Source organism: Melozone crissalis, unplaced genomic scaffold (assembly GCF_028551555.1).
Source record: "Melozone crissalis strain CALT ecotype California unplaced genomic scaffold, PUWL_Pcris_2 ptg000034l_1, whole genome shotgun sequence".
In the NCBI taxonomy this organism is placed as follows: Eukaryota; Metazoa; Chordata; class Aves; order Passeriformes; family Passerellidae; genus Melozone; species Melozone crissalis.
In genome coordinates this window covers 5,427,288-5,450,702 of record NW_026535812.1, presented here as the reverse complement: position 1 = coordinate 5,450,702, position 23,415 = coordinate 5,427,288, and the positions used below count along the sequence as shown (strand labels likewise).

The following is a 23,415-nucleotide window of genomic DNA, read 5'->3' as shown; positions in this document are numbered from 1 at the left end:
AAATTGGAGGAGAAGGATTCTTCTGGCTTTGCATCATCGCAGCCCAACCACATCTATTTTTGCTGTAGGCATGGCATTGAGCACCCGTCACCGCTATTCCTACTCCATCCATCTCCGTATGCCAGGCAAGACTGGCAGTGGGATGGAGCAGCAGGAGGAGCAGTGCTTTAAGTGTCCTTAATTGCCTTAAAATCTGGGGAATTCAGATTATTGCCCTTCATCCCCCCCAGCACAGGAAGGGACACCTGGCCCTGCACACAACGCTCTGTTCCAAGAGCACAAGGCCACTTGTCACCCACCTAGCCAGGATTATTCTGCCCCTTATTTCTGCCTCCAGTCATGTCCTCGATGCGATTCCACAAGGATTATGCTTTTATTCTCGAAAGGAGAGAGAAAAATGTCACTTAACCTGCAGGCAGATGGTGACACCAACTCCTGGTGACCTGAGGACACCCTTAAGGCTGCAGGAGCCATCTCCAGCGGGCAGAGAACATGCACAGCTCATGGCTGGAGTGTCTGGCACAGGCTCGGCATCTCCTGGAGCCTTTCCGACAATGGGATCACACGCAGGGATGGCTGGTTGGATCTGGCTTGGGAAGGGTTCACACATTCTTGTTTTCCAAAAAAAAAGCACTGTAAAAACATTATTATTTATATTATTTATCATGTTTGTGTATTTGTTTTAATTGTATTAGGTAATTATGTAGATAAATATATAAATACAAAGATGTATTTCTTATTTATTTTCTTTGGTTCCTGAGTGAAAAGGTTTTCATCTCCCTGAAGGAGCTCCTGAAGGGTTGAGGCTGTGGTGGTTTCCAGGGTAAAGGGCTTGGAGTGGTGTGGGGTGGTGGGTTCAGGGCAGAGGGAGGGATTGGGGGTGATGGGTACGTGGGGTGCAGGGCAGAGGGAAGGATTGGGGTGATGGGGTACGATGGGGTGCAGGGCAGAGAGCTCTGTGCTGATGATGACGGGGTGCGGGGGTTTAGGGGCAATGGGGTTCAATGGGTCCCAGGGCAGAGGGATCGGGGTGCGGGGTGGGCGGCTCGGGGGTGCTGGGTGCGGTGCGTTCCCCTACAGAAGGGCGGGGGGCTCTGGGCCGGTCCCCCCAGCCCATCCCGTCCCCGTGGGGGTCTGGCGGCTCCACCTGCCCCCCCGCGGGGCGGCCCCGGGGCCGGGCCGGGCCGGGCTCCGCCCGCCGCTGTCGGAGGCTCCGCCGGGCCGGGGCCGGTGGCGCAGAGCGGGACCCTCCCGAGCCCGCGTCCGTCCCGCTCCCGGGAGGGGAGGAGCCGGGGGGGCTCCCGGGGAGGAGCCCGGGGGGCTCCCGATGAGGCGCCGGAGGATGAACCAGCTGTACATCGGCAACCTCAGCCCCGCCGCCACCGCCCAGGACCTCCGGCAGCTCTTCGGGGAGCGGCAGCTGCCCCTGCCCGGCCAGGTCCTCCTCAAGTCCGGCTACGCCTTCGTGGACTACCCGGACCAAAACTGGGCCATCCGGGCCATCGAGACCCTCTCGGGTGAGCGACCCCCCCCCCGCGCCCCCCGCATCCCCCCCGCGACCCCCTCATCACCCCCCTCGCCGCCCCCTCCCCGGGCATCTCCCGGTCCCCCCTTCCCTCCCTCCTCTCCCTCCTTCCCTCCCTCCTCCCGCCCCGGCTCTTCCCGACCTCGCCTCTATTTTTCGCTGATTTTTTTCTCCGATTTTATTGGGAGCCCCCGGGGCGCGGCGCCCCCGGCCCCGCCGCCCCGCCGCCCCCCGCGCCCCCCCGGGGACCCGATTACGAGGTGCCCAGCCCCAACTCCCCGGGGGCGCCGAGCGGGGGGGACCGGGGCGCCGGGGGGCGCGGGGGGCGCGGGGACAGCCCGGGAGGGCCGGCGGCTCGGGATGCGGTGGGACACGATGGGGTGGCATGGGGTGGGACGGGATTTGGCGGGGGGATGCCGCCGTGCCCCATCCCGGGGGGATGCTGAGCGCCCCGCTGTCTCCGCAGGGAAAGTGGAGCTGCACGGCAAAGTGATGGAAGTGGATTATTCCGTGCCCAAAAAGCTCAGGTAACCCCACGGCGTGTCCCCCGGTGTCCCCCCGGTGCCCGTGTCCATCGCAGCGTTTCGGGGGGCGCGCCGGGCGCTCCGGGATGCGGGGGCCGGGGGGGGGCGGCGGAGCCCCGTCGGTTTTACTTTCGCTCCGGAGCGCGGCGCGGCGGGGGAAGGAGCTGCCGGCCCGCGGCCGCGTTCCCACGGTGGGCACCGCCGTGATGCCCCCTCACCCCACGCTGCCGGGGAAACAGCCGCTAATTTAGCAGGAAAACACGAGAAAACCCCTTTCCTCCCACTTCCCGCGGCGCGGACGGAGCTTTTCCCGGCAGCGCAGCCACCCGCACCCTTAGGCTTATTATCTTTAGTCGGTAATTAATCAATTTCCCCTCTCCAAACACCTCGTCTCCCCGCTTTATCCAGCCGGAGAACCCCAAAACACGAAGCGTTTTTTATTTCATGCATCGCGGCGAGCGCTCCCTCTCATTCCCATCAGGTGCCCGAGGCCGGGCTGATGGGCACACGCGTTCCGCAGGGAAAACAAACCCGGCTCCGTGTGGCGTAGCCTCATCCCGAGGTTTATTTCCCCTCGTCATGTGTCGGGATAAAAGGCAACAACAACAAAAATAAAAAACCCCCACGGGCTGCTCCGGGCGGGTGGTTTGGCTCGGCCGGGCGCGGAGGCTTGGCCTGGGCTGGGAGCTGGGGTCCGGATTTGGCCCGGGATTGCTGCTGGGGTATTAATTTGGAAATGACGGGGGGGTTGGAAATGCTGTTGTGTAATTGAGGCTTACGGGGGGGGAATGGCTCGTGCCCGGCATCACGTGTGCCGGAGTGGGATTTCGTCTTCGGCGAGGGATCTGCACGCTCCCAACCTCCAAAACACCATCCCGAGGAGCCCCCCAGGCACGCCCAGGTGTGGCATTTCCCGGCCAAACCCCCGCAGCAGCCTCAGGATGGGCCGGCGGTGACTTTGGAAGAGGGGTGGAGGCAGAAATTGGGAGTTTGGGGCCGTAGTACGCAGCCAGGGCTCGACCTTTACCGTGTAGCCGGGGATGTAAACAAGGAATTCATCTTTAAATTCTCCGTCGGGGCTGGGGCTGGGGTGCGCCTGCTTTCCCTCCCGAGTTTTAAAATTAGAAAAAAGCCATTTAACCGGCCCAGAAATAAATACTGATTTATTTTACATCGCTCTGTGTTCAGCTGGCTCCAAGTTTTCTATTCCCAAGTTTCTTCCGATTATTGAGATCTAATTTAAGCCGGTGTCTTTTTATGCCCAGCTCAAAAAAAATCTACCCTGATAATTTATATTAATATCCCCAGTTTGGGGGGGTTGTGCCTTGATTCGGTTTTATAGATTTTATTTCGATTATAGATTTTATTTTTGTAATGTGATTTTTTGGCAGGGGACGGAGCCTCACGTGGTCGTGTTTATTCCCCCCTCCCTCTTTAAATTCGTAGAAAATCCAATTTTTATGGTGGTGGTTGAGTCCCGGAGAGACGCTGGGATTTCAGGGAGTGAAATGGTAAAAATCCCCCCGTTGTTGAGATGAATTTGGGGTTTTTTGTTTGGAGAACCCGAGCTGGGCTGGCTCCCATCCCTCGGCATTCCTGCGTCACGGGGATGTGAGGAGGTTCCCTCCGTGCCCGACTTCACCTGGAATGTTTAACTTTTACATTTAAATCTAATACAAATATATAAATCTAATGTATATATAATCCAGTCAATAGATTTATATACATGTAAACACATTTGGAAAAGGAACTGGCTGGAAAACCCCTGGGAGATCTGGCCACGGGAAGCAGGGAAGGGAATTCCTCGAGGGGAGGCGCTGGCACAGGGGTTGTTTCTGTTTCTCCGAAGGCAGGAATTAAATGTGACAGTGGTGGGAAGGAGCCTGAATCCTGCCCAGCCCATCGATTCATCTCCCACGGGTTCCAAATGAGCCCTTCTGTGCCATCCCAATGGTCTGGGCTCCTCTAGGAAATATCCAACAGCCTCAAAAAATTTTGTTTCCACTTGTATATCGTGCCTTGGGGAATTAAAAAAAAAAGAAATCACTTTATATTTTAACCAACATTTTCAAATTTTAAATTATTTTAAAGTTGATTTTGAGCTCAGCAGGAGTAGGGAATACTTTTTAAATTGGCTTGAAGCAATCCCACTCCAGGAGTGTTTTGCTTTTGGAGGGTGGCCGTGGGGGAAGCAGCAGCATCTTAAAGATTGGTTGTGCATTCCTAAAATCTTTAAAAAATCGTGTTAATGGAAAAGAAAGATGGAAAAGAAAGAACATACAAAGTTATATAAAGAAAGGGCATTTTAGAAAAGTGAAAAATGGGAAGTAAAACTCAGCTAAGGCAGTGCTGACTTGTATACAAGAATTGTATTAACATGAGGAGTTTAAAAAGTAGCAGAGTTCCAGTTTTTGTCCCCAAACCAGTCAAATTTGGGGGGTTTTGGCTGTGAAGGTGCCTTTTGATTTGTGCTTGTCCTATAATTGTCAGAAAGGAGAAAGGAAAGCACGAGGGAGATGTGAAGAGCAGTGAGGGGAGCCTGGAAATCACTGAAATATTTAATTATTGTATACAAATCCCTCACTATGTCTGAAACTCAGGTGGTTTTGTCCCAGATAAAGGTGGCTGGAGGGGGAGAGGTGCTGGTGCCTGCCCGAGTGGCTTTGCTGGGGGTGATTTTATGGCACTTTCTCCTGTTTCAAATACAATTACCCTTAAATAATTCTCTTTTGAGCACCAATTCAATTCTCATTTCTGCGTGGTTTTGCTTTATTGGTTATTTACTTATTTCCCTGTGCTTTTCAACCCAGAAGTGTTGGTGATGTTAAAGCTGGTGATGAACATCCAGGGCCTTGGCTCTTCCTCTGGACACCCCATCTCTGCTTTCCTTATCAATAATTGCTTGTCGTTAGTGAGCTGCTTAATTAGCAGAGAGGAATTCCCGTTGCTTTGGCAGGAAAAGCCCCTGGAACCTCCCCACGTGTGCCCGGAAATGCTCACGGGGAGCAGAAAATTGAAGTTGGGGCGCTAGGAGTGGGGCTGCTCTCAGACCGAGTCCTGTATCCTTAAACAGATACATTTAAAAACTTTTAATATGTTATGTATTGATACAAATTAATAATGTATGGTGGTGTGTTTTAAGTATTTGGTATATTTTATGTAGATATAAATAAAAGATATTACGTGTATAAAGAAGTACATAAATATATATTATAACGTGTATAATATATATATAATAACGTGTATAAAAGGTACATAAATATATATTTTATAAGTATAAAAATATACTTCTAATGCCTAATTTTCTATGAGATATATGGACTAGATGACCTCTAAAGTTCAAACCCAAACCATTCTATGATTTTATATTTATGTATGTTTATATGAAACATTCATATAAAGATACTAAATTGCATAAAATACACAAATATTCCTATGTAGTATATAAAATTTTTTAAGACATATTTATGTACAAAAAGAGAATTTATATATATTTTTTTTAATATATAGACATACTTATAAAGTTGCCAGGGCAATGTTGGTCACATCCAGGATGGGAAACCCCCCTCCTGCTGCCCACTGGATGTGAGCCCAGTTTCCCATAGGTCTGGGATGCTGTTCCCAATGGAGCTGGCCAGGAGAATCCCCTTGGAACTGATCCTTTCCCAGACTGCAGCGCTGGCTCTGGACAGGGGTGACTCCAGTGCTTATTTTATTTTATTTTATTTTTTTTTATTTTATTTTATTTTATTTTATTTTATTTTATTTTATTTTCATTTCTGTTTGCAGGTGTGAGTGAACTGGGAGTTGGTGGTGTTTGAGTTTTGCTTTTCTTTAGATTCCTTTCCACGTGGGTCTTTGCTTCCATTAATATTTTATCCTTTCTTTCCCCTTGTTGATTTACCCCCATTTCCTTTCCGTGATTTTTTCTCCCTTCTTTTCCCTCCCATTCTTCCCCCCCTATTTTCCACCTCTTTCTTTCCTCCTTCTTTCCCCCCTTTATTTTCTTACCATTTTTTCCTCCCCTCTTCTTTCCCCTATTCCCCCTCTTCTTTTACCCCCCTTTCTTTTCTCCCTCTTCTTTTCTCCCCTTTTTTCCCTTCTTCTCTGCCCTTCTTTTCCACCTTCTTTTTCCCTTCATTCTCACTTTTCCTCTTCCTTTCCTTTCCTTTCCTTTCCTTTCCTTTCCTTTCCTTTCCTTTTCCTTTTCCTTTTCCTTTTCCTCTCCCCCTCTTTTTCCCTTTTCTCCCTCTCTTCTTTTCCTTTAATTTCCTCATTTCCCCCCTCTCTTCTTTTCCACTCTTCTTTCCCCCTTTTTTCCCTCTCTTCCCCCTTCCCCCCCTTTCCTCCTTCCTTTTCCCCTTTATCTTTTATCCCCTTTCCTTCTTTTCTCCTCTTTTTTTTCCCTCCTTTTTTCTCCCTGCCTTTCTTTCTCCCTCTTCTTTCCCCCTTTCCTTTTCCCCCCTTTTCTCCCCGTCTCCTTTTCCCCCCTCTTCTTTTCCCCTTTCCTTTCCCCCTTTCCCCCCTCTCTCCTTTTCCTTTCTCTCCTTTTCTACTCTTCTTTTCCCCCTCTTCTTTTCCACCTTCTTTTCCCCTTTTTCCACCCACCTTCTTTCCCCCCTTTCTTGCTCCCTCTTCTTTTCCCTTTTCTCCTCCCTCTTCTTTCCCCCCTCTCCTTTCCCCCCTTCTTTTCTACTTTCCTTTCCCCCTTTATTCCCCTCTCTCCTTTTCCACTCTTCTTTCCCCCTTTTTTCCCTCTCTTCCCCCTTTCCCCCACCTTCCTTTCCTCTTCCTTTTCCCCCTCATCTTTTATCCTCTTTCCTTCTTTTTCCCCTCATCTTTCCCCTCTCCCCTTTTCCTTTCTTTCTTTTTCCACTCTTCTTTCCTCCTTTTTTCCCTCTCTTCCCCCTTTCCCCCACCTTCCTTTCCTTCTTCTTTTCCCCTTATCTTTTATCCCCTTTCCTTCTTTCCCCCTCTTTCCTTCCCCTCTTCTTTCCATCCCCCCACTCCTCCCATTAATCAATTTCCCCATAATTTTCCCCCTCCCCCTTTGTTTTTTCCCCTCTTTTTTTGTACCTTCTCCTTTTCCCCCCTCCTCCTCCCCTCCCTCTTTTGTTTTCCCCGCGATCCGATGGTGACAGATGGGCCGGATTCCCGATTCCCCTCCATCCCCATTGTTGATCCACGCACGGGGCCGGACCCTTTTCCATCCCGGGGTTTTTAATTCCTTAAGAGCAAAGCCCCCGGGCTGGAGGGGAGCTGGAGCAGCCGCAGCCTCCTGGCAACTGCTGGAAACTGGGGCAGCTCTTTAATGCTCGTGGAGCTGCTGCTGGGTGGGCTTGGGATGCACCAAAACTCCTCCAGGACAGCCCCAGCAAACCCAGAAAATAAATGTGATAATGAGCAATCGCAAATCCAGCAGCCACTTCCTTCCCTGCCCGCTCAGGGGGCTGTTGGCTCAGGCTCCGAGCTGGAAAATTCAGCTGGGACAGAGTTTGGTCCCTGCCTGATGATGGGAATTTTTTTTTGGTAGATGTTTTCTTGCCTGGGACAAATATTTCATAAAGCAGGCAGAGCCCCCACTGGGTTTTCAGCATGTTTTCCCTTTGCTTTTTTTCCCCAGTTCTCTTGAAAATTGATTTTTATGGAAAACAGGAGGTGGCAGAGCGTGTTTTCTCTGCCCTCAGCACTGATCTGAGGTGGAAGGTGATAAAATCCCTTTAAGCTTTTTTATAGTAAGATATTACAAAGCATGAGTAGGAAAAAAAAATCTGTGTTTTTTAGGGCAGAGAGTGCTGAAGCCATTCCTTACATTCCCCTGTATTAATTAGATACCATTATATATTATTTTTCTATATTTTGTATGGTATTATTATATAGCATTATATCACAATAATAATTTATTATTGGATTATTTTGTTGAGCTTTTATTATTATATTATAGAGCTTATATTGAAGCCAGCTTGTTTCTAATTCCCAAATTTGTGGGAGACAAAGCCCCTCTGGTGCTTCACCTTGGCTAAGGGATGGGTGGGAGATCCATGGGGCCAACAGGGAAAATCCAGGAAGGATTGTGGATGTTGGGCAGGGAGCTGGTGGCTCATTCTCATTTCACAACTTCTTGACATTTTTATGCTTGTTCTCTGTGTCCTGGGATTTCCAGGGGGTTGCTACCCACTATTTCCCTGGAAGCCATGCTGGAAAAGGGGGGACTGTGCAAAAACCCCCTCAATCCTCCTGATCCTGGGGAACAAACCCCAAGTTTTAAAGCTTTGCATTTTACTGAATGGTTTCAGCAAGTGCAGGTGGCAGTGGTGATGCTGGCAGGGCGTGGATGGCTGGGGGTTGGTTTTCCATCCCATTTCCCTGCAGGGTTGTGATGCCACCCCGTGATTCTGCTCTGGTGGGTGCATGAGAGGACACACAGCCCCATCCTGGGTTATTTCACGAGCCCACTTTACCTCCTCACTCACTGCTCGATCCTCCCTGTGCTGCCGGCAGCTCCTGGCACCCAAACCCTGCTCTGGGGTGGAGGAGCTGCTTCCTCCTCAAGCTGCTGGTGAGCAGGACCAGTTTGGGATCAATTTAGAAGGGAAAAAAGCAGCTGAGCGTGGTTTCTTCAGCCCTTGAAGCTGCTGAGGCAGCGAGGTGGGTGTGTGGAGGAAGAGGCAGAGGGATGCAGCTCTCCAGGTTATTTGAGGGCGCTCACCACAGCAGGGCCAGTTGCATCACACAGCTGAGTGTTTTTCCCCCATCTGGTTATTAGGATTTATTTCACTCCTTAAATTCCCACCAGCCTGCTGCAAAACAGGGTGGGTGAAACGTGGCCATCGTCAGCTCCTGTGCTGGTGTTGTGTGCGTGCCCTGGAGTCAACCCCCGGGGTTTGGGAAAATGAAACTAAAATGAAAACAAAAATCAAAATAAAGGGGGTTTCTGCCACAAAGTTCTCCTGGAAGTGGTGTTAGGAATGGATGAGTTATTCCCATGCCCCTGGGAATAACTCACCCACCTGTCACGGCTCCAGATGTGCATCCCTGGCTCCATCAGTGGTGGCTGTGTGTGGTCCAGCACTGCTTCACCCAGGTGTGCAGTTACGAGAGCCATGAGCACACCCAGGAGGAGCAATAACCTTGTCTTCAATGCTGGGTGGTGATGTTGAGCTGCTGGGAATGCTGCCCATGGGAGCTGAAGCCTGAGTGCCCTTTGGGTGTCTTTGGATGCTGTGCACTGGTTTGGATGGATGCTGGAAGTGGGAATATTCTGTCGTGTCCCGTTGGGAAGTGGGGATTTGTGGCACCTGCTGTGGTTCTTCTGTTTGGGTGTTTTGGGAGGGTGAGGCAGCACCTGGGGAGACCAGGGCTGCTCTGGCATCTCCCCTGGCATCTCCTTTGGCAGAGGAGTAGGGAAATTATGGCTCTGCAGCAATTCTATTCAAGGCAGGGCTTTTCCAGGAGTGGCAGAGGGATTTGTGCAGCTGCTGTGCTGGTTTCTCTTGGATGTGCCCCTTCCAAGTGCCCTGTGTCCCCTGGGCCCCTGGGCTTTGGGGACAGGTGGGCTGAGCCAAGTGAACCCCAAATGGAGAGCAGCTCCTCCGTGGTCCAGCCTGGGGCACCCCAGGCATCCCACAATGGGGAGGAGGGTGGCTGTGGTGGTGCTTTGGCTGGGAGCTGAGCAGGGGCACCTTGGGATGAAGGTGCCCCCGTGGGTTTGGGTCTGGGGGTGACTGGGCAGCGTGTCCAGCTCTCTCCAATGGTTTGGGACTCGCTGGGATTTGTTCAGGGCCTGTGGCCTCACAGCCTGGCACCCATCATCTCAGGGGTGAGATGTGTCTGTTGGAGGTCACTCCAACTCCCAAAGTAGGAAAAGTTGTTTGTGAGAGATAGCTTTCATTTTTCTATCAGTGTAGAAACATTTTATACAGGTGTTAGTTGTGTTTCAACTAAGAATAGATTGTTATGCTGATGAACAGCTCTCACTAGGATTGCTTTCACATGGGAGCTTGCAAAGGGCTAGCCTGACAAGGAGAGCAGCCTTGAGTTTTTGAAGCCTTTCTATCTGATTTTCCTGCCTTATGGCAGCAGGGTGGCTCGTGGCTCAAGGCTTGGCTGGATCCTGCATGGATTGGGCTGTGTCAGAACCTGTCACTGCCCGAGCACATCCCACAGCCAGGCTGAGGAGATGTCTGGGGGCTCTTTACCCTTGGGAAGCCTTGGCAGGGCTTCCTTTGCAGCCACGGCCAGGGTGGCAATGAAGCCATGGCTTCACCAATTTGGGAATGCAACCATAATGAGGTTGGGAATGAAACCATGTCCAGGTTGGGGATGGAGCCACAGCCAGGCTGGGAGTGAGCCATGTTGTTGTGTGAGTTTGGAAGTGCCGCTGGACGAGGCTGGGTGTGTTGGCCCACACACCCATCTCCAATCTTGGGCTTACAAGGATATTTATTTGGGTTTCCCCAAGGAGAGCAGCCCCACATTGCTGGGAAGTGGTGAGGCTCAGCTGGATGTGCTTTTGGAGAGCTCCCCTCAGGGTTTAGCAGGGCTGGCCTGGCCAGGCTGGGGTCCTGTCCCAGCCCGGAGCAGCGTGGGCAGGGCTGTCTGTGCATCCCTGTGCGGCCATGGCTCTGCAGAGGCTCCTTTCAGGAGGTTTCCTTGGAAACCTGACAGCCAGCATGAGGAGGGAGCGTTCCAGAGAGAGCTCCAGCCCAGTGGTGACCAGGGCACAGCGAGGAGAAGTGGCTCTCCCTGGGGATGGGCTGCCCTGGCTCGCTGTGGGGAGGTGGGATGCTTTGGGAAGCTGTCACAGCTGCTGTGTGATTCCCAGAGAGGCTTTTCCCTGTGCTGTGAGGTGCCTGCAGACCCTAACCCAGGGCTTTGTCTTTGCAGGAGCAGGAAGATCCAGATCCGAAACATCCCTCCCCACCTACAGTGGGAGGTAAGAAGTGGCTGATCCCAAAAACCCCAAAAACATCCCGTTCATCTCCTTCTCCAGCAGCATGAGCTGTGCTGCTGGAGCACATGGCCTGCACATGGGCCACCCTTTAACTTCCCAGAAATGCAGGGAGGGAGCCTGAACTGGGCTCCAGCTCCTGCCTGCTTTTGGGTGGGGGCCAGCTTGGAGTGCTGGGTCAGCTCTGGGATAATGGATGATAATGGATGCAGGTGGGTGGTGCTGGAGGGTGTTTGTGGGTGGAGTGGGCTCCTGCCCTGCTTGGAGCCTCACCTGCCCTGTTTGCTGCTCTGTCCCCAGGTGCTGGATGGCCTCTTAGCTCAGTATGGCACAGTGGAGAATGTAGAGCAAGGTAAGATGGTCCAGCATGGTCCTCATCCCTGCAAAATTCCCAGTGCTGCTCCCCAGCTTTGCCCAGGCTGCAGGAAACTCACTGGGATGAAACCTAGTTGGATAACCAGACCAGCAGCACTGGTCTGAAATGGGTTTTGGACACAAACCCTGCTGGTGGGATGATGTGGGCCATCCGTCCACCATCCCTGGGAATGCCCCTGGTCCCCGAAAAATTGAAAGCAAAAATGAGCTGAGTGTAGGTTGGGATCCACTGGTGGGTCAGGAATGTCCAGCCTTGCCTTCTGCTTGGATCCAGTCTTGGATCCAGCCCAGTTCTTGTGCTGGGGGAAAACACAGGGTGTCCAGAGGAAAACACAGGGTGCCCAGGCATGCCATGGGACAGGCATCTCTGTCCCCCCATCCCAGGTGTATCCCCCCCTCTGGAGCATGCTGAGAGCAGCAGTTGCACCTCTCCCAGCCCTGCTCCAACTCTGCTTCTCTTGCTCCCACAGTGAACACAGACACAGAAACTGCCGTTGTCAACGTGACCTACGCCACCAAGGAGGAGGCAAAAGTGTGAGTGGGGTTTAGTTTGGTTTGGTTTGCCCATGATTTCACACCACACCAGCTTTCCCAAGGAGTCCCAGGTGTCTTCCAGGTTTCTCTAAGCTGTCCCACCCCTGAGCTGTCCCCTGGCATGGGAGATGGGGTAGTACACATTATTTCAGAAGTGGAAGCATGGTTCCAAACAATTATTTTGTTCCAGTCTTTTAGAGATCTCAGCCCTGTGCTGGACACCAGCCAGTAAATAGTGAGCTTATTATTGTTAGTGGCCAGGGTGTTTTTGATATGGTCAAGAGCAGATCCCAGGCCCCAAAGAGCTTTTGTGAGTCCATTTCTTGATGGATGTTCTGCCAGCTTCCCATCTGAGCTGACCCATTGTGGTGTTGGGTAGGTGAGGACAGAGATGGGGACAGGGATCTGCTGGTCCAGGAGGGCAGAGCAGAATCCTTCTGGTGCCTCCAGCCTTGGCTGGATGTGCTGTGGACCACAGATAAACATGACATGAGTGTCTCAGAATCATGGACCCACAGTGATCACTGAGTCCAAATCCTGGTCTTGCACAGGACAGCCCCAAAAATCCACCATGGTCTTGAGAGTTGGGAATAAAGGAAGACAAAGAGTTTCCCCTGCGCAGCAGTGCTTAATGCTTTGGGATAAGAGGCTTTTTTGTGTTTAGGAAAGGGATGGTGGAGCTGCAGAGGTCCTCAGAGGATGTGGAATTCTCTGGCAAGGAGCTGCCTGTGATCTGTCAGCGGTGGGATGTGGTAGGAGCAGGGAAAGCTGGAGCCCAGCAGGGTCATGGCAGGTGCCAGAGTGGCCAAACATCACAGCTGAGGAGGGGCTTGGGGGATGGAGAGTGCAGGTGCTGCCTCCCAGCCTCATCCAGCTGGGAAGGGAGTTCCCAACAGAGGGGACACCACGTGCTGCATCTTCTCCCTGGTGGCTCAGAGCTGCTCTGTCCCCTTTGCCATGTCCAAAGAGCCCATGAGACCATCCCCATGCTGTGTGGTAGCTCCAGGTGAAGGAGCAGGTCCCTGGGCTGCCATCCCACCTCTGCTGGGGGGAAAAGTCATGTGCCAGCTTTGGCATGGCCCACGTGGAAGGGGATGATGTCCCACCAGGTTATGGGGCTTGCTCCTGGTGGGAAAAGTGTGGGGCTCTGGCTTCCTATGGCCGCTTTCTCCAGAGTGGAGAGGGAGGAAGATGCAAGTTGGGAACCATGTTCTGCATGTGGTGGGGGTGCTGGAGGTATCCTGGGGAGCCCCTCAGCACCCCCTGCACCTCGCTGCCTTGCAGAGCAATAGAGAAGCTGAGCGACCAGCAGTTAGAGAACTGTTCCTTCAAGATTTCCTACATCCCGGATGAAGAGGTGAGCTCCCCTCCGCCCCCCCAGCGATCCCGCCGCGGGGGCCACTCCTCCAGGGAGCGGGGCTCCTCCCCAGGGGGCTCCTCACAGCCCAAACAGCTCGAGTTCCCACTGAGGATGCTGGTGCCCACGCAGTTTGTTGGTGCGATCATAGGAAAGGAGGGCTTGACCATAAAGAACCTTACTAAGCAAACCCAGTCCAAGTAAGTACTTGCAATGGTTTTGTTTTCCTTCCCTAGGGTGCTGTAGGTCCCAGCTCGGGTTCTCCCTGCACTGGGGGGCTTTGCAGTGCCAGCCACTGCTGGTTTCTTGGGGTGGTGACAGAGCTCAGGTGCTGAACCGTTCCTGCTGGCCAGGGTGGTCTGGGTGCTGCAGGAGGGGGATGCATACTGCAAAAAGGCCTGGAATGAGTTCCTAAAGCCTCATGAGAGCAGCTTTATGGGATGAGGCTTTAGGGAGAAATGGCAAGTTTGGGCATCAAATCCTAAAGGTGAATCCTCAGTGCAGTGCTCTTGGTTCTTATGGGATTTGCTCATCCTGCTCATCCCATATGGGCTAGAGATGTTGAGGGGAAAGGGACACTTTGGGAGCACTGCCATGAGAAGGATGGGCTTTTGTAACTGTTTGAAGCCTTTTTTAGCTATTAACGTGTTTATTTTTGAACTAAAAAAGGAAAAAAAACCAAAAAAGTGGGGGTGTCTTGCCGAAGTTTTCCATGTTTCTCTTGTTGCTCTTCTCCTGATCTCACCGCTCATTCTCTGCATGGTTTTCCTGCATGGTTTGTTCCTGCCCAGGTGTGTTTGTTTTTAACCCTAAGCTGTCTTCTCCTGTGCTCATCATCCTGCACCTGGTGATCCCATGGGACGTAGGAGTCCTGTCCCAGAGCATCCCAGTACTCAGAGGAGTTTTTAGAGGCAAATCTTTGGTACTAGTGTGGCTGGAGGTAGGAAGAGGAGCCAAACCCTGGTGCTGGGTTGGCAGGAGGAGGTTTGTATGGAAAGGGGGCAGAGGAGTAGGGAGAGGAGCTCTTGGAGCCTGGCTTGCTCACCTGCTGAGCAGATCCTGCTTGGCTGCAAGCCCTTCTCCAGGTGAGTCCTGGTGGGATGAGCAGCAGGTGTAGCTGTCTCCTCACCCCCCAAGAACGAAATTATCCCTTTCCAAGCCCTGAGCCTAGCAAGGAAGGTGGGAAGATGCCAGTTTCTCCCAACCATGAAACCAGATGCTGTTGCTTGGAGCAGTTTCTGCCCCTGAATTGTCCCTCCTGGTGGGGTGGCTCCGTGTGCCTGCCCTGAAGACCTGGGCCATGGAGGAAGGTCCTGCTCAGTGCTCTGCCCTCTCCTGCCCTGCCTGCAGGCTGGGGTGAAGGGAACCCTCAGGAATCCATCCCAGGCAGCCACAGGAGCCCTGTCCTTCACTTTGGGTGCCATCCCACACTCTGTCCCTGCCCAGGCCACCCTCATCCACTGGTGATGATCCAAGGGTGACATCCTGTTGCCCGGCCCCTGCTCCTTCCCAGAGCGACGCTGGCTTCTGGATTCCTCTGGTCACGTTGGATTTCACCCCTGGTGCCACTCACAGAGATCCCAAAGGTGCTTCTGAGTCCCAGGAGGCAAAACTCTGCCCAAGCTGAGCCGTGTTTTTCCATGAGGAAACCCAGACCAAGACCTTCCACATCCCTTGGAGCTCCATGAGGAGAGGATCATGGCTACCATGGCTATCCACTGAGATAACCCTACAGGCACACTGTGTTGTCCACCTGGAGAGGGCTGTCCCTCATGGCAGCCACTCCTGAAGCATTCCCAGCCCACCCTAAGGTCTCTTGGAAGCTTTTCCTGCTGCACCATTGGCAAACCCTGTCCCCCCAGCCCTGGTCATCCCTCCCTGCAGCGCCTGGTGATGGGGTGAAGGTACTGAATGTCCCCTTCTCCATCCTCCTGTTGGAATGGAGCAGTTCAGCAGTGGCACTGGGATGTGCTGGCAGCTCCAGAGCTCTCCCTTCTCCAGCTCTCTGTGGTGGGATGTGCCTGAAAGCAGTGACCCCTTCCTGGCATCCCTCCTTCTCTCTGGCAAGTGAGATCGTGCCCACACATCCAGATGGGGGATGTGTCTTCTCCTGTGCTCATCATCCTGAACCTGGTGATCCCATGGGATGGGTTGGTCAGCCTGGAACCTGGCTTGTGCCCCTTTCTGAGGCTTGTCCAAGCTCCTCCTCACCTCGGTGCCTCCGTTCAGCACTTCCCTGACACTTGGTCCCTCTCTGGCATGAAGGCTCAGCCGAGTTCTCCTCTCCACCAGCCTCAGCTGCTGTGTGGTTCCCATCTGTGGGGTTTGTTGGGATTCCTCATCAATTCCCCCTACCTTGGGAGCATCAGTCTGGTCTGTCATTGCCTCGTGTGGCCATCATGGTGCGTTCACCCTGTTCCCGTCAAAGGGGTGGCAGCGAGTGTCCCTGTACCTGCTGGGAATGGAGCCTGAGGGAGCTCCATGGCTGGGAGCACCAACTGAAGCCACGGGAGATCTGGAGAGATGGAGCCTACGAAGGGAATCACGCTGTCTTCCCTCCCTGTTCAGTGCTTGATGGAACCACTCTGGGTCCCTTTGGAGTCCCTTCTCCCAGGGAAGGCTCTCCCAGCTGCTCCCCTTGCACCATCCATGGTCCAACGTGCTGGCTCTTGAAGAGTTGACCTGTTCAAACCCACCTGGACCCCACGTGGCACTGTGTGTTGACTCTGCCCCTCAGCCCTTGGCCTGGCACGTGCAGCACACTCTGGATGATCCCATCAGGACAGGACCTCGCAGATGTGGCCGGAGGGCACCCGAGTGCTGGCAGCATTCCAGAGCTGCCACTTCCACACCTGCTTGGAAGACCTTCAGCAGTGGCAGGGACACCAAGGTGGTGGCCCATGGCAGGATGGCCACAGCACGGCATCACCGTCCGGCGGGAAGAGCGCGCGCATCATCGTGCGGAGAAGACGCAAGGGTTCCTCCCCCTGTAGCCCAAGGCGTGTGGTCGAGGTGCGGGAGTCTCCTACCCTGCTTTCCTCTCTCCCTCTCTCTCAGGGCTTTGCCAGGTACGGTTGAGCGTGAGGAGCGAGCTGGAGGCCGTGCCTCCTCGCGCCATGAGCCATGAGCTGAGGGAGGAGCAGAGGAGTAGAGCACGGTCCCTGCCGCTGCGCACGGGAGCCTGCTGGTCCCCCCGGGAAGGGCGTGAGTACCAGCGCTGTTGTTGCCGGGTGCCTCCGTGTCGGGACAGACAGACGCTGCCCACGGGTAAGTGCTCTCTGTGCCCAAGGTCTCTGGACAGCCTCGGGTGTTGTGCAGAGAGAGGCGGAGCTCGGCAGGGCCTCTGATCCCGTCTGCTGCTCCAAGCGGGGCCGGCGGCAGAGATGATGATGATGATGATGATGATAGACCAGGTTGCTCAGGGCTTTAGTCCAGTTGAGGATTTGTTCTGCCCCCTCCATGCATTGGTTCATGTTGTGACGCCCCTCAGCTTCCAGGACCTCGGGTCCTACAGGTGGACGTGGTCCAAATCCGATCCGAACCGCCCGAAACCAAACACTGCCTGGGCTTGCGTGAGCCAGGTGCTGGTAGATGCAGCTGACACCCAGGCTCACCCCACAGCTTGAGCAAGTGTTGAAATGAGTTTTTCTCAGCTCCTGAGCTCTCAGAACCCTCTGTGTGACCCCAGGCCCATCTGAGGGGCTCCTCTGTGCTGGTTGTTTCACCACAGGGTTGACATCCATCGCAAGGAGAACGCCGGCGCTGCTGAGAAGCCCATCACCATCCACGCCACGCCAGAGGGGTGCTCGGAAGCATGCCGCATGATCCTGGACATCATGCAGAAGGAGGCTGATGAAACAAAATCGTGAGTACTCCTGGCTCAGCCACAGCGTGGTGGGACACCGTGGTGGTGGTGGTCCTTCTTTCCAACACATCCATTGTGCCTGTGGCTGGAGATTTCTGTGTTGCCTGACTGGCTGGACCTTTAGATTTTATTTTTTTCTTAATCCATTTTAGAGCAGAAGAGATTCCCTTGAAAATCCTGGCACACAACAGCCTAGTGGGGAGGTTGATTGGCAAGGAGGGCCGCAACCTCAAGAAGATTGAGCAGGACACGGGCACCAAGATCACCATCTCCCCGTAAGTTCCTGTGACAGGACCGGGGGGAATGGTGAGACAGCAGGGTTAGATGGGATATTGGGAAGGAATATCCCTGTGAGGGTGGTAGATTGCCCAGAGAAGCTGTGGCTGCCCCATCCCTGGAAGTGTTGGACAGGGCTTGGAGCAATCTGGTCTAGTGGGAGGTGTCCCTTTCCATGGCAGGGGCTGGAACTGGATGCGCTTTCATGTCCTTTCCAACCCAAACCATTTCATGATTCCATGATTCCGTGAAGTCCTGGTGAGCACCAGGCCACCCCATTCTGTCCACCATGGCAGTGCTGGAGCTGGAAAACAGAGCAGCTGTGCCCTCCCATGTGCATTGCCTATCCCAGGTGGATGTTCCTCATCCCAGGTGTTGGGCAGGGAGAGGGCGCGTAGCTCTCACTCTGTCCTGTGGGGAACCCTCAGCTGTGATTTGAGTTTTCCTGGGGTTTTCCTTGACTTGAAGAAGGGATGTGACCATGTCTCTGGATTTTCCCGTGGGGCAGCTTGCAGGACCTGACCATCTACAACCCTGAGCGCACCATCACGGTGAAGGGCAGCACAGAGGCCTGCTCCAACGCCGAGGTGGAGATCATGAAGAAGCTGCGCGAGGCCTACGAGAGCGACGTGGTGGCCGTCAACGTAAGCCCAGCCCTCCCCGGGCCTGCTCCACTGCACAAAAATTCACAGTGGAGGTTAATGTGTTACACAAGGGTTGGGCCTCGCCCTTGCCTGTGTTGAGAAGCCCAATACTCCTCCACCTTTCACACCTTTCTCCTTGTCTTTCCTTTCCCAGCAACAGGCCAATCTGATCCCAGGGCTGAACCTCAGTGCTTTGGGCATCTTCTCCACAGGGCTGTCCATGCTGCCGTCCACCCCCGGGGCCCGGGGGGCTTCAGCTGCCACCCCCTACCACCCCTTTGCAGTAAGTGTGGCATTTTCCTGGTGCCTGGAGCTGTTGGGTTTGGGAGCCACCTCATGGGGAGTTCTGACTCTCAGCCATTTTGGGGAGGATGCTCATTGAAGGAGCAAAGTGGAGAGGACAGGGAGTGAAGGTGGCAACCACCAAGAAGATCAGCTGCATCTCTGGGTTGTGCTGACCTGGGTTCCACCAGTGTTTAAGGACTGGCTGTGTCCCAAGGGTGCTGCTCTTTGATGAGAGCATGGAAAAACCATGTAGGTGGTCTTCAGTCCTGACCCCAAGGCCACCACTGGCCTGAGGTGACAGTGGGCAGGGATGGTGCAGTGCCAGGAGAACAGGAGGGCCAAGGTGCTGGTGGAGAAGGTCCATCTCAGGTCACTCAGGCACCGTGGGCTGCCTCCATTGGTCCCTAAGTAATTTGTTCTGAGCTGTGGGTTAATTTACCTGTGCTGTTTTCTCTCCTTGCAATGCCAGCAGCAGAGCGGGCGGAGGAGGACGGTGAGTGCTGGGGGTATGTGGGGAGTGTGGGGTGGCTCTGGAGGGCTCCAGGTGGGTTGGTTGGTCACTCTCAGCCTGTGGAGGGAGGGTGCTGTGTCTGTATCCACAACCTTGGGGAGACAGCTGTGGGAATTATTTATGTGGGGTGTGATGGAGAGGAGCGGGACAGGTCTCCTGAAGGGCAGTGTTTGGTGTGGGGTCCTTCACCACAAAGCTTTATGTGGCCTTTTTCAAGCCCCCTGGTGAGGCCAGAAGGAGATGTTTTTTTCTGATACAAACATCAGCAGGACAAAGCCAAAACAGCAGCAGTGGGGAGGGACTGGGGTTTACTAGGAGCTCCCTTCCCCTTCCCAGCCTCGTGCTGTGCCATAGGCACAGGATCCGGGCTGCAGCTCATCCTTGGATGTGCCTGTGGTCTCTGTGTTCCTCCTCCTGGTGGTGACACACTCCCCATGTCAGGGTGGGGGTGTTGGGAAGGGGCTGGCACCTTGAGGACATCGCTGATGTCACTGCCCCTCATTTTCTCTCCCACCGCAGGGCTCCTCAGCCTATCTGTCGAGTCTGTACGGAGCCCCCCCAGCTGGAGCCTTCCCCCACCAGCACCCCGTAAGTTTGCCTTCCCCAAAAGTGCCCTGGCACCTCCTGCCATGAGGTTTTTCCTTGGGCACCTTGTGGCAGGGCAGGACCACAACTCGACTCAAGAGAACCCAACCCAGCCCAACCCAACCCAACCCAACCCAGCCCACCACCTTTTCAAGGCTGGAATGCTGGCAGGGGGAAGCAGCCCCCTGACCCTCTGGCTCTTTGTGCCCTTTCCAGGTGCTGGAGCAGGAGGTTGTGAACTTGTTCATCCCAACACAGGCGGTGGGAGCCATCATTGGGAAGAAGGGGCAGCACATCAAGCAGCTGGCACGGTTTGCTGGTGCCTCCATCAAGGTGAGCGGGAATGAGGGGCTGGATCAGGGCTTTGTGCCTCAGTTTCCCCTTCCCACTGCTGAAGGTATAGCAGGGAGGCCTTGGTGAACGGTTTTGCTACCCAGATGAGTAGAAACCCAGTCCTGCAGTATCCTGATTGTCACCACTGCTTGGGTAGGGGAGTGTCCCTGAATGGGGGGTGTCCCACAGAGGTGAGGTCTTGCCCAAGGAGGGGTCACACTCACACTCCTCCCCATCCCTCTGCAGATTGCCCCAGCAGAAGGTCCAGATGCCAGCGAGCGCATGGTGATCATCACAGGGCCACCTGAGGCTCAGTTCAAGGTATGATGGCCACAGGGTGGGGGCTGGCTTGGGGACATGGTAGGAGCAAGGTGAGAGCATCCCTTTGGTCCCCACCATGCCAGGAGGGCTTCTCAGCTTGGCACCATGGTTTTGGGACCACACCATTGCCTGTGGGAATGAAGGGCACAGCAGGCTGCCTCCAGGCTGCTGCCCACCACATCCATGTCCCTTTTGTGCCCTCTCCAGGCCCAGGGGCGAATATTTGGGAAGCTGAAAGAGGAGAACTTCTTTAACCCGAAAGAAGAAGTGAAGCTCGAAGCACACATCAAGGTGCCTTCCTTCGCCGCCGGCCGTGTCATTGGCAAGGGTGGCAAGACGGTAGGTGGGGTGTGTGGGGTCCCACCTGGCCTGGGAATAGAGGGCTGGACGTCTCCTATCCATCCCCCATCCATCCCCTATCCATCCCATCAGCTCTGGCCGGGTGCTCTGTGCTATCAGTGATGTCTCAGTCCCTTTGTCCTGGTGGTGGCTCTTGGATGGCCATTCCAAGGGGACAGGGTGTGAGCAGCCTGGTGCCATGGCTCAGAGCTGGAGTGGCACCAGCAGTGGAGGATTTTGTCTCTTCCCCAGCCAAACCTGGATCTCTCATTTGCTCAGGTGAATGAACTGCAGAACTTAACGAGCGCAGAAGTCATTGTGCCGCGAGACCAAACCCCGGATGAGAACGAGGAGGTCGTCGTCAAAATCATTGGGCATTTCTTTGCCAGTCAGGTAAGCTTTGGCCATGGCTCTCCCAGCATTCCCACTTTGAGGAAGGCCACTGAGCACAGCATCCCCTGAGCTGCTCTGAGTGTGCACCCAGGATGCCGTGAAAGGGTTTTTGGCTGCATTAAAATTAAAGATTGGCTCGATTCAGCCAAAATCTGTGCCTTGGACACGGGGTGGGAATGGCTCCTGCATCCCACTTGGGTGCATCGAACCAGGCTGGGCTCATGACTGTGAGGGCATGACGACACCCCAAAATCTTGAGTGATGGAAGAACAGCCAAACCTTTGCTTTAGCAAAGCAGAAGTATCACAGAATCATATGCCTGGCCTAGCCTGGTGTTAGAATCTGTAGGGTTGTGGTGCTGTAGGGTTGGTGGGGGCTCAGCTCTGGTGTTGCTACTCCTGTTTTTTGCTCCCTTCCTAGATTGCCCAGTGCAAGATCAGGGAAATCGTGCAGCAGGTGAAGCAGTAGGAGCACAAACACACTCAGGGAGTGATGGAAAAACAAGCCAAAGCTTGGCTTTAGCACATCCTCACGTATCACAGAATCACTTACGTGCTTGGCCTGGTGTTAGAATCTGTAGGGTTGGTGGGGGCTCAGCTCTGGTGTTGCTACCCCTGTTCCTTGCCCCCTTTGCAGACTGCCCAGCGCAAGATCAGGGAAATCGTGCAGCAGGTGAAGCAGCAGGAGCACAAACACGCTCAGGGAGCCGCGGCCTCGCAGCACAGCAAGTGAGGCTCCCGCCAGCACCGCCCGACGAATGTAACCCCCCGCCGCCAGCGCCGGCCCCAGCAGGTCAGGGGACAAACCAAAGACCCCCGAGCCCCCCGGCTGGCAGCCCGGGGCACGGGGGGCTCTCTCCAGCCCGCAGCTTCCGCCTTACTCCACCACCTCCCGCGCCGCTCCCCGCCGGTCAGTCGGACTAACCCAGGCAGAGAGAGAGAGGTGGTTTTTAGTTTGGAATTCTCCCCAAACCTGCCCATTCCACCCCCGAGGAGCTCGCCCGGCCTGGGGGGGGCCGCGGCGCTCATTAATTTAGAATTAATATATCAGTAACGGAACTAACGCCGATTTTTAAGTTTTGTAAGATTTTATTTTTTAACTCACTTTTTAAAAAGTTTTTGGGGGAGGGGGGGATGTTTGTTTTTAGCAAAAGCAGGCTTTTCTAGAGGTTTAATGGCAGGAGCTGGTTCATTGGTTCTCTAATGCACCGTAGAGCAGAGCTGTAGGATCGCCAGCAGGGAAAAAAATACTGAATAAGTGTTAAAAAGCAATTTCTGAAGGGCTTTGAGAAGAGCAGGGCCTGTAGGAGCCAAGAAGATTCCTCATGTAGGAATTGTTCCTCTCCTTCACACACCCTTTCCTCTTTGCTTTGGCCTCCAAAAGCGGGGTTTGCATCTGTTCTGTCCCCCTTTCTGTCTGTCTGTCCTCTCTCCATCACTGCCCAGCACTGACATCCCTGGAGAATGATGGGCAGCAGCAGCCCTGCCCGCTTTGGACTGGGATCTTTGGGGAAAAGATCCCTGTTGCAGGGAGAGGAGAGGGAAATGGGTGAAAAAAACAAAACCAGATTTACAAGAGGTTGTCAGCCCAGGGCTGGAAAACCCAACCAGCAAAATTGGCTTCAAATGAAAAATAACCCAAATAACCCTCCCAAACACACACACACACAGAAAAACTACCTCAGGTTTTCGTACCTCAGCACCTTGCGCTTGTGTTGCCCTTTTAGAGATTTTTGTATGCCTTGTAAAACTGATAGTTGGAGCATTTTTTTATTTTTGTAATAAAAAAAAACCGAGTTGGAAAAATGATCTCGACCAAGTCAGCTGCGAGGTGGAAGAAGGAAACCATCCCCCGTGTCCCAGAGCTCTTCCGTAGTCTCCTGCAAGCCAAGAGCCAGTGGCTGTTCCTTCGGCGAAAGCTTGAGAAATGGTTAAAAAGAACAAAAAAAAAAAAAAGGGAAAAATAAAAAAGCCAAACACAATTAAAAAAAAAGGGTTTAAGGAAATCCAGGTGATGGATGGAAGCGGTGAAAGCCGACGGGCAGAGCAGGGATGGGAGCAGAGGTGCCGGTGCCAGCGCCGCTCCCGTGGGCTGCGAATCCGCGTTTTCCTCTACTGCAAAGTGTTCTGTGAAAACCAACCTGAGACACCAACAAAGAGAAATATATCCAGCTAACCAGAGCCTGAGCCTGCTCTCTGTTGCTTTCTTTGGGGTTCCTTGTGGTGGTCACAGCTGGGAGTTCCTCCCTGGTGCCCAGTTCCCCGCTGCCAGAGAGGGAAGGGCTGGATGGGGTTGTAGGCATTGCCAGGTGTAGTTTTACCCTGGGAATGGGAAGTGTGGCCATCACAAAGCCACCTCTCCCTCCCTCGATGGAACATCCAGTGGGGAAAGGCACCAAATGGGGCTGGGATGGCCTTTGGGGGCAGGGTGGGACTGCCTGGGATGCTGACAGGTTGCCACAATGAGGGACTCCTCTCCATGAGCTCCAGAGTCAGGCTCTTCCCTCCCACCCCTCCAGCACTGGGAATGCTGCTCTGGTGGCAGCTGGGACAGTCAAAACTGCAGCCCCAAACAGGAGGAACCAAAGGGAAGGGTGAA

At 53.8% G+C, this 23,415-nt stretch overlaps 1 protein-coding gene across 2 annotated transcripts; it reads left to right on the top strand.

Moving 5' to 3' along the window:
* The first annotated feature begins 1,315 nt into the window (after window positions 1-1,315).
* IGF2BP2 (insulin like growth factor 2 mRNA binding protein 2) lies at window positions 1,316-23,178 on the top strand. 2 transcript variants are annotated; one of them, XM_054283115.1, is made up of 17 exons: window positions 1,316-1,517; window positions 1,992-2,052; window positions 10,936-10,984; window positions 11,300-11,351; window positions 11,845-11,908; window positions 13,193-13,465; window positions 16,996-17,130; window positions 17,283-17,405; window positions 17,915-18,050; window positions 18,205-18,333; window positions 18,808-18,828; window positions 19,366-19,434; window positions 19,648-19,764; window positions 20,011-20,085; window positions 20,293-20,424; window positions 20,704-20,817; window positions 21,454-23,178. In XM_054283115.1, exons 1-17 carry the CDS (start codon window positions 1,328-1,330, stop codon window positions 21,547-21,549), a joined length of 1,836 nt encoding a protein of 611 aa, XP_054139090.1. In that variant the 5' UTR covers window positions 1,316-1,327; the 3' UTR covers window positions 21,550-23,178. The 2 variants fall into 2 exon arrangements, with proteins under 2 accessions (XP_054139090.1, XP_054139088.1); XM_054283113.1 differs by having other exon boundaries at window positions 18,805-18,828.
* Window positions 23,179-23,415: the final 237 nt, after the last annotated feature.

Excerpts from the sequence above, each read along its gene's own strand:
- IGF2BP2 (XM_054283113.1), top strand. The coding sequence starts at position 1,328 with ATGAGGCGCCGGAGGATGAACCAGCTGTACATCGGCAACCTCAGCCCC. Across the intron at positions 11,352-11,844 it reads AGTGGAGAATGTAGAGCAAG|TGAACACAGACACAGAAACT; the intron begins GTAAGATGGTCC and ends TTGCTCCCACAG. Across the intron at positions 20,425-20,703 it reads TTGGCAAGGGTGGCAAGACG|GTGAATGAACTGCAGAACTT; the intron begins GTAGGTGGGGTG and ends TCATTTGCTCAG.